Here is a 10,155-nt window from a genome sequence, read left to right on the forward strand (position 1 = left end):
TCCATTTTAGTAAATTACAACACTTAACCGTTACTACTTGTGAATTTCAATTAACTTAATTGATAAAGTTTTTGATACTTAGATAAAAAATTTAAATTTCAATCTCCGTTTATATCAAAAATCAATTAATATTTTGATCTGATAATATCATATCACTGCGAGTAAGTTAAAACTTTTTAAAAAATAAAATAAAATCACTATTTTACTACTTAAAAAAAACAGAAAGGGAAAGACGAAAGAAAAGAGAGAAGTATGACTTTTTTTTTTTTTTTTGAAAAGGGAGAAGTAAGACTAGTAGACTAGTAGCAGAGTAGAGGAAATAAAAGGTAAAAAATCTAAAATGGATTCAGAATAGACCCAACTGGAGCCGAGTCGTGTGCTGCCTTGCTCTTCCTCCTTCTTCGCCATCTCTCTCACCTGAGCTTTTTTGCTTTTCTTCCAGATATTTTTTTTCCTTAAGTCCATATTTACCCTCGGATCCACCACCCAGTCCTTTCGTGTATATATATATATTTCTCGCCGATCCTCGATCTGATACTTTCAGTTATCCAAATCGGAGAGAGAGAGAGAGAGAGAATGTCTTCGGCGAAGACGGCGCGGCATAGAGGCTCGTCGGCGACGGCGTCGAAGGAGAACGGCGCGAAGGTTGAAGAAGGTCTCAGCGTCTTCAAGTCCGATAAATTCGACGCCGATGTTTTCGTCCAGTCTCGTTGCTCTCTCAACGAGAAGGTTCTTTTTCTTTTTCCTTTTTCCTCTTAATCTCTGTTTGCTTGATCGGATAACGAAATCGAATCGGAATTGACTTTCTCTAACAATGAAATTCTATCATTTTCCTTTTGTTTACTTCAGTTTAGGTTTCAACAGCTACAATTAGAATTGCAGTTCTGATTTTATGGATTTTAGCTTGTTAGGTTTCGATTTCAAGGCTCTGTACTTGGAAGCAAAATTATACAAGTAGAATTTAGAAGTTCATCTTTGCGAAATTTTCTCTAGCATTGGCAATTTTCATGAAAATTGTGTTTAAAAAGAGTTCTTTGGCATGTTGATTTTTGGCGTTGTTGTGAAGCTATTTGTGATTAGAGAATGGAACTGAATATGATCTTATCTTATACACACAAGATCGATATTTGTGTATCCGTCGCTGTTTTGGCCTCATCTTCACATTCCAATTCAAGTGAACAAGCTAGATGAACTTAAATTTAGTAGTCTCCCATATAGATTTTCGGCACAATCTGCATTGTTCGGTTGAAAATTTCATATTGATTGTCTTCTGCCTGTGTGTATGACTGGTACAATGCATTTGTCAAAGCATTGAGCATTTGCTTATCGCCTTTGGATTAGACATGCATTTTTTTACTTCATTTTATACATCTATCAATAAGTCTACGGAAACAACTTTGTTGACATGGTGTATTGTGATTGGTGCATAATAAAAGCAGTGTCATGGTGGACCTAGGTGAAAGTGATGTTGCTCTAACTATAACAGGCCATGTTGATAGTTATGAAAAAAAAAAATTTTAATTTTGATAAGTAAATAGTTTTGAAACAAAGTTGTGTTCCTAGCATTATGTGTTTTTTTTGGGTTTCATCATAGACTATACTAAAAGGAAAGAATGGGACCAAGCTTCTTAAAGATCTGTATTATGCTCTGTATGGAAATCTGATAATAGAACTTCCATTTTGAAATAAAATTGCTTCTTTTACGCTAGAAGGGCGTTTGATTGGCTTTTTTTTTTTTCCAAATAGGGATTGACTTGTAATTTAAGAGAACTGAATCATGTGGGATTCAACACTAGAAATTGCAATGGCACATGTTATTTTGGTAACCCTCATAGCTCTGCCCCTACTTGGATGGCTTGGGGTTTCAAAATTTATCCTTAGTTAGGTTTACCTTGGCTTTGATTTTTGGTTTGTGAAATTTAAAGAAAAATGTTATAGTAAAAAATTTTATTTTTTTCCTACACATGGTTAGACATAATATAACAACTATAGCCTATGTCTAGAAAATCTAGACAGCACCTTTAAATGTTTTTAACTTCAGAAAAATCTAAATGAAACTAATAGAACGATATAGTTATGCCAGACTTAAGTTCCAAGGTTCGCATTGTGGTTGGACTTTTTATTTATTTATTTAATTTTATATTTCTTTGTGCTTGCATTCGCTTTCTTAATTCTCTTGAAGTCTGCATTAGTTAGTGAATGGTCCATATTAATTCCTTTGTAGGTGATTAATCTAAATGATGTTTGTTACTAGGCATATACAATAATCAACATGCGCAACAAATTTTGCTGTTATTAAGCTTCTTTTTATCAAACCTGATGCCACATTCTAAGATAACTTGACTTTTTTCATTTAAGATAATAAGTGCAATCTCTTATTATAAATATCTGCTGCTATTCATAGGAATTAAAGCAATTATGTTCAAACCTTATGGATCTGAAAAAGGCTTCTGCTGAGGAAATGCGGAGAAGTGTCTATGCTAATTATGCAGCGTTTATACGGTGAGTTGTTATTTAATTGTTTTCTAGAAATCATGAAGATGTCTCTAATTGATTTCGTTAAATGCATTTTTCTGAGCTCTCTTGCTGAGTTGATTAACAATTTTTTTTTTTGTACATAGCATATTTTTTGTTTTGCACTTATCATTCTATTCACAAACATTTTCATTTCCTCAGTTAGATTTATCTTTATTTTTTAGTATTTCTCTTTTCAGTTAAGACCTTTCTCATGGTATATTTCATGTGTTTTAATTTGCAGGCGTAAACTCTCATGACTTATTTGGTGCTACCCCTAACACAAATGTACTCCATAATTGATGTCATTTCATGTAGTGGTCATTTGGATTTTCAAGTGTTATTAAATGAATCAAAAATAAGATTGAGAAACTAAGATATTTTAGAAAGAACCAGTGCACCATAAGAAATGTGGATGTTTTGAAACAAGTATCTTAAGGGGAAGGTTAGAGAATTCCAAAACTATTAAGGTTAATATTACTTTGTCTTATAGGGAGAGTTAGGATTAATGTTTTGAAATTTGTTATTTTTTTGGTTTCTTTAAGATTTTTCTTGAGTTACCCCTTGATAAATTTTCCTGTCCTTTTTGTTATGATTTAAATCTGAATCCCTAATTAGAAATCAGTAATGACTGTTTTATTATTGAGTGAGCATTTATTTGTCTGTTAATTAATCCATACTTCTTACAGCACATCAAAAGAGATATCAGATTTAGAAGGAGAGCTTTCTTCCATCAGAAATCTGCTATCTACTCAGGCTGCATTAATTCATGGTTTAGCCGAGGGAGTACACATTGATTCGTTATCTACCTCTGTTTCAGAAGGTTCTACAGTTAATGGTTTATTAATTTCTGAAGGTAGAGAACCTTCAGAACTGGAGAAATGGTTAATAGAATTTCCTGATCTCTTGGATGTTCTGTTAGCTGAGAGGAGAGTGGATGAAGCTTTGGCTGCTCTTGATGAAGGAGAGCGTGTAGCTTCTGAAGCAAAAGAAAAGAAAACTCTGACCCCAGCTGTACTCATGTCTCTACAGGCTTCTATTGTTGAACGTAGGCAAAAATTAGCTGATCAACTTGCTGAAGCTGCTTGCCAGCCTTCTACACGTGGTGGTGAACTTCGTTCAGCTATATCAGCTCTTAAAAAGCTTGGGGATGGCCCTCGTGCTCACAGTTTGCTACTTAATGCACATTTACAAAGATATCAATGTAATATGCAGAGCCTTCGCCCATCAAGCACCTCATACGGAGGAGCATATACTGCTGCTCTCTGCCAGCTGGTGTTCTCTGCTATTGCTCAAGCTGCAAGTGATTCGTCGGGCATTTTTGGTGAGGAACCAGCTTATTCTTCTGAGCTTGTGATGTGGGCTACAAAGCAAACGGAGGCTTTTGCTCGTCTTGTTAAACGACATGCATTAGCTTCATCAGCAGCTGCTGGAGGTTTAAGAGCTGCTGCAGAATGTGTTCAAATAGCATTAGGTCATTGTTCATTGTTAGAAGCTCGTGGCTTGGCACTTTGTCCTGTGCTTTTGAAACTATTTAGGCCTAGTGTTGAACAAGCACTTGATGCTAATTTAAAAAGAATTGAAGAGAGCACTGCTGCTCTGGCTGCTGCTGATGATTGGGTACTCACTTATCCTCCAACAACTACACGTCAATCTGGCAGGCCTTCAAGTGTATCCCTTGGTCCAACAGCATTTCAACATAAACTTACAAGTAGTGCTCATCGGTTCAATCTGATGGTCCAGGTGAACTAATGATTCCCAACTAGGTTCCAATTAATTTTTACATTGCATTGCTCTGTGTGTGTACATATCTGTGTGTGCATGCATAAACATGATTTTTATTTTATTTTTAGATAAGTAATTGACTTTTATTAAAACTGAAAAAAAAAAAAAAAAAAAAAAAAAAAAAAAAAAAAAAACTTGTACAAGAAGTATACATGTTTTAAGAAACGGAAAGATACAATAGAAGAAAGGAAAACTAAAGAAAAGAGTTAGCAAGATTTTTAATGTGCTATCTTTTTTTTGGGGGCGGGGGAGCAAGAATTTCATTGATCCTATGGTTTTATATATATATATTTTTAATAATTTGATGGAGGGATGGGGCTTCAATTTTATGGATTTAAGTTTTACTGTATCATCCACATGCTCTTACAGGATTTCTTCGAGGATGTTGGACCACTGCTAAGTATGCAGTTAGGAGGTCAAACATTGGAAGGTTTGTTTCAAGTGTTTAACTCATATGTGAGCATGCTCATAAAAGCATTACCAGGTTCAATGGAGGAAGAGGCAAACTATGAAGGTTCTGGAAATAAAATTGTCCGAATGGCTGAGACTGAAGCTCAGCAAATTGCATTGCTAGCAAATGCATCATTATTAGCAGATGAACTGCTCCCACGTGCGGCCATGAAACTTTCTCCACTTAGTCAGGCTACTTACAAGGATGATGCACGTAGAAGACCTTTAGATAGACAAAACCGTCAGCCTGAGCAAAGAGAATGGAAGAGGCGGCTTGTGAGCTCAGTTGACAGATTAAAAGATACATTTTGCCGTCAACATGCTCTAGATCTCATTTTTACAGAGGAAGGAGATAGCCATCTCACTGCAGACATGTACATAACTATGGATGTAAATGCGGATGAATTCGAGTGGTCTCCATCTCTAATATTCCAGGTGCTTTATTTGTGTTCTCTCAACCTCTTATCTCTGCTAGTCAACTGAAAGATAAATTTATATGGAAAAACTATAATTTTAAAGTCAGTAACCTCCTTTCTGATTTATTTCTCACTTATTGGGGCTGAACTGGGCCACTGGATCCTGATTAGGCTATGTCTTTGAAATTGGTAACATATACTACACTCTCTACTTGCAATCATATTTATGTTGTCCTTCTGTAAGTTCTTTTTCTATTTTTTGATAAGTCCTTCTCTAAGTTCTTATTTCCTATGATGTTAATATTTTATAACTTAAGTTTCAAAATCTTCAAATCTAAAATATAGGAATTTGCTAGAGTAACAACCTTCTCAATAAGTTGAACGGATTTATAGTGTCACAGTGATTGGTAATCATCTTTAAATTTATTTCTTGGCATGAAGAAATAGTTCATATTTTTGTTACCTACAGAGAAAAAGAAGGTGATTTGCATACCTTGAAACTTGAATCTTTATTTGTTCAGTTTTTAGGTTCTTTCATCATTAATTATGATCATACTGGTAATAAAAGTAACACTGTAGTACATCAACAGAAGGGCTTAGTTCCAGATTCAGAGTGATCGTATTTCTAATAAATCTTGTAACGCAATAACATTCCTGGGGAAAAAAAAAAAAAAATGAGCTTTCTTGCTTTGCTCTTGTAGTTGATTCTCATTTGGTAAAAGTTCTATTCAAGTTCTGCATTTGGGATTATGTTAGTGAAGGTCTGTGCGCATTTTGGTGGCGTGTAAGGTCTAGTTTGCTACATATGGAAAATATGTATATTAATATTAGTGAACCAACAGCTCCTTAACCCAAGTGTTTACTCATAATATGATAATAATTACCTACTCTAAAGGAGAACCATTATTATTTGATATACCTAAATTTTTGAGTTTATGCTTTGAATGTCTATGTAAATTGAGAAGTCTTCTAGTCTCTACTTGGTTTTTGGATTGAAAAATTTCTGATGTTACTTTGTTACAACCAGGAACTCTTTGCAAAATTGAATAGAATGGCTACCATAGCAGCAGATATGTTTGTTGGCAGGGAAAGATTTGCCACATTGCTATTAATGAGACTTACGGAAACTGTCATCTTGTGGCTTTCAGAAGACCAAAGCTTTTGGGATGATATTGAAGAAGGGCCAAAGCCTTTAGGTCCTCTTGGTTTACAACAGGTATATAAATCCCATGCCCATCCATGCCCTTTCAAACTTTCAATGTAAATGACTGTCTACATTTGATTAGGGGGGTCAATGTCCTCTACTCAAATGCATGTCCTCTCCTCTGAGAATAGAATGTTGGGTGACGTTGTGGGTTCAAGACCCACTGGTTATATGTTTAATTTACCCCCAAAAAAATGACATTTTATTAGGGGGACATAACTTAATTTGTAAAAAATGATATCTTCTGGGCTGTTCCTTTTCTTCCAGTGATTTAAGAGCTATTTCATACAAGTAAAGATGAAGATCTATTGTGTAAAAGAAACAAAGAAATCGGAAGAAAGCAGAGAAAAAAAGGGGCAGGGGTGGAAGAGAGAGAGAGAGAGAGAGAGAGAGAGAGAGGGTGTACATGCTGCTCCCTTGTGGCTGCTCCCCTTGTCCTCAGTCCCAATTTGAGCTCTTGGTGTGAGTTAACATGCACAGAACTAACTACTTTGTAAAGTGTGTATTTTGTTATACTGTCTCCACCTTTTTTATTAACAGTTTTCACAGCCTACTACTGCTTAGAATCCTTGCGGAATTACCAAATTTGTCAAATATTAACTGAAACGAGAAATCAGACCTCAATATTATTGCATTGTTTATGTTATACAAGGAAATGTTTCAATAATGAAAATGGGCAATTAAAATTTAGAGACTAATCATCATAAAATACACTAATAAAAAAAAAATCATAAATCACATGTTTGCAGTTTTATAGCCATGTCCTCTTGTCTTGATTTTGGGGAACTGCTTTGTACAGCACTCAACACTTGAATAATTAGCCTTCTATTTACTTGTTGTATCATGTGCAGTTCTATTTGGACATGAAGTTTGTCATATGTTTTGCTTCCCAAGGCCGCTACTTATCTCGGAATTTACATCGAGTCGTCAATGAGATCATATCAAAAGCCATGGCAGCATTTGCTGCAACAGGAATGGATCCATATAGGTAGGCTTAGACACATATATTACATACTCAAAATTTAGGGTAAAATTTCTATACCCCTTGGGGTTTTATCGTGTTGTATTGACTATTGAGCCCCGTTGGTTTTCAACTTCTTTTAGTCACATCCCTTGTAGTCCTTAATTATTGATAAAGTAATTAGCATTTGCTTATATTTCTGAAGAATATGTTGGTTACAGCCATTTCAATTTGTGGACCAGTAAAGGCATGTCATAATTGAGTTTTTTAAATAATATATATATTTACAAAAATTCCTTCCTCCATGGCCATGTTGTCATTGACTCCATGCATCCTTCTCAGCCACTTGCTAATCCTCTCAATCTCAACCATCTCAGCCAATGCCAGTCCCTATAGGACCTTCACCCTCTTCAACTCCTCATAATCCTTTTCCTTCAATCTACCTAATCATTCGTTATCATCTTCACTGAGATCAGCCAGTTCAACTCAAGACCGGCCAATGAACAAGCCTTCCCGTTAGAGATTTTTGTCTTCCCAGCCAATGAAACCCAGATTGAGTGGCACTGAAATGGAGTCCCTTTATTGTCTTCATCTGCTCTTTACAAACACCATTTTTGCCACTTCTTTTAGTGGAACCAGGACATTTGTTGAATGTTTTAATGTTGTGCTGTGGGCTGCAGTTTGATAAAGTTGCATTAGAGTATTTGACTTTCCTGAGGCTGATTGATTTTGTTGGCAGTGTGCTTCCGGAAGATGATTGGTTTAATGAAATCTGTCAAGACACAATTGAAAGATTGAGTGGAAAACCAAAAGTCGTCAATGGAGATCGGGATCTTAGCAGCCCAACTGCATCAGTTTCGGCACATTCAATTTCATCTGTGAGATCTCATGGGAGTTCCTAAAGTGCAGTCTTCTCATCTCCCCCTTGTAAATTAGACAGCAACAGATTCCATGGTGGATATGTTGGCAGGTACTTGTATTCATAGTAAGCTTTCTTCATTTACCTTCTTCCCCTGATTTTTGTTTGTCTTCTTTTTGTTCTCTTTTTTTTCAACTTTCTTTAGGTTGATGTTTGCATGGTAATGAGTCTAGTAATTCTTTTCATTGTCTTACTGAGCAAACATTTGAGTTTGTAAATGTTCATTCCATCATTTGATCCTGGATCCAAATTTTATATTATTCTTTTACAAATATGGGTGGAGTTCTTGTTCGTCCAAGCATTCAAGGTTGATGCATGCACAATATGAAGCATTTGTAATTAGCCTGAAGCCAATTCAATTTCCTTGTTGTCTACTGATCACTGAGGCCAGCAAGCTTTGCTAGCGAAATGAGCTTGAAAAATTCATTAAACCATTGCCTATAAGGTTAAAGGCCATCCTGCATGCACTATTAGACTCATGCAAAAAGTTGACAATGTTTATGAATCAGGCTAGTTGTTGAGCAGAATCTTTTGGTTCCCTTTCTAGCAAATTATTCTGTTAGAGAAGAAGAGATAATTCTATAGGGACTTGGAAATGATGGGAAAGATTGCTTACATTTTTGCTAGCTGGGTAGGATGTAGAGAAAGCTACTACTAGCTGATTCAGAGGAAAAGTTTCCACTAGATAAACGTGCTTTAAGTCCTTACACATAATTGAAAAAAAACCAGTGATATGACATGAACATTGGATCATAATTTTTAATACTAGGCATTCTCAGATAAAAGATGATTATAATTTATATGGAATGTGCAGAAACCTCAACTGCACAGGTCCATACAATAAACCTCTCTGTTGTGTGGTTAAGGTGTATCCTCTGAACTTCTGATCACTGGACCAAGGAAGGTCAGACCTTGGTGTGATGACCAATCAGCATCTCTCTTAGACTTTGTAGAAGTGGAAGTTTAGTTAATGGACAAAGTTTCTCTCCAGAGAACCCTTCAAACTCCCACAAAAAAATTAACATGTTCTTTACGTTCTTAACATACATGTCAAATTTTGTTCAAATCAGGTGTTAATTACCATTTGATTTATAAACATATTTTTTATACATAATTTAAGGTTACAAAAACCTGGAATTTAAACATTTAATTGATTATGTAATTATTGATCTTTGATTTTCTTGAAATTTTGCAAGCATGGAAAATATGATAAGAAAATGCAATTTTAACGGTGAATTTGTCAAATTCACATTCAATGAAAAGATAAAAAGAGTGTTTCAAAAAAAAAAAAAAAAAGATATAAAGAGAATTTGAAGGGTTTCTCTTCAAACTAATTTGGAAAGAACTTTGTTTTATGGTAATTAATGCTTGAATTAAATAAATAAAAACTTACAATGATACTCATATCTGCATGTGAGTTGTGGCTGGCCAGAATTCAGATTTTCTGCCAATATAGATCGTCTGGATGAATTGGGAAGAGAGTGGTCATCCTCAATAAAGCATCATTTCTGAAAGATGAACACCTTCTGTTGAAACCACACATGCACTGCTACCTGCTTAAATTGATGTAGGTTTTCTAACTCTCTAAGAAATTGTTAGATCATCAAATGAAGTAGTACCTCTGATATCACTTTTAAGAGCATACACAAATAAAAACCTTTCATGTTCCGCTGGAGAAAAGTTGTTGTTAATAGATGTATTTGCTAACCAATAACCTTTTGTTGACCTGTTCTTGCTCCCAAGTTTCGCCCTCTCTATCCATGCCTTTGCTTCGTGGCAACATTTTTCATGGCAAAAATATTGGCCATATTGGATTAGACTAGAGATTCCAATGTCCTACCGATCAGACATCGTTGATATTTTCCATCGATTATTCTATTAGTTATTTTTTCAAGAATTTTCGATA

At 35.2% G+C, this 10,155-nt stretch overlaps 1 protein-coding gene across 2 annotated transcripts; it reads left to right on the forward strand.

Annotated features, from left to right (window-relative positions):
- Positions 1-311: 311 nt before the first annotated feature.
- Positions 312-8,540, forward strand: LOC115989654 (exocyst complex component EXO84B). 2 transcript variants are annotated; one of them, XM_031113457.1, is made up of 7 exons: positions 317-729; positions 2,405-2,502; positions 3,204-4,257; positions 4,669-5,184; positions 6,193-6,381; positions 7,221-7,357; positions 8,070-8,540. In XM_031113457.1, the coding sequence occupies exons 1-7, from the start codon at positions 577-579 to the stop codon at positions 8,230-8,232; spliced, it is 2,310 nt and encodes a 769-aa protein (XP_030969317.1). In that variant the 5' UTR covers positions 317-576; the 3' UTR covers positions 8,233-8,540. The 2 variants fall into 2 exon arrangements, with proteins under 2 accessions (XP_030969318.1, XP_030969317.1); XM_031113458.1 differs by lacking the exons at positions 7,221-7,357; positions 8,070-8,540 and adding an exon at positions 6,637-6,729 and having other exon boundaries at positions 312-729.
- The last annotated feature ends 1,615 nt before the right edge of the window (positions 8,541-10,155 follow it).

Source organism: Quercus lobata, chromosome 5 (assembly GCF_001633185.2).
Source record: "Quercus lobata isolate SW786 chromosome 5, ValleyOak3.0 Primary Assembly, whole genome shotgun sequence".
Classification (NCBI taxonomy): domain Eukaryota; kingdom Viridiplantae; phylum Streptophyta; class Magnoliopsida; order Fagales; family Fagaceae; genus Quercus; species Quercus lobata.

Coding starts and splice junctions, on each gene's coding strand:
- LOC115989654 (XM_031113457.1), top strand. CDS start 577: ATGTCTTCGGCGAAGACGGCGCGGCATAGAGGCTCGTCGGCGACGGCG. Junction 6,382..7,220: donor GTCCTCTTGGTTTACAACAG/GTATATAAATCC, acceptor TATCATGTGCAG/TTCTATTTGGACATGAAGTT. Junction 7,358..8,069: donor ACAGGAATGGATCCATATAG/GTAGGCTTAGAC, acceptor TTTTGTTGGCAG/TGTGCTTCCGGAAGATGATT.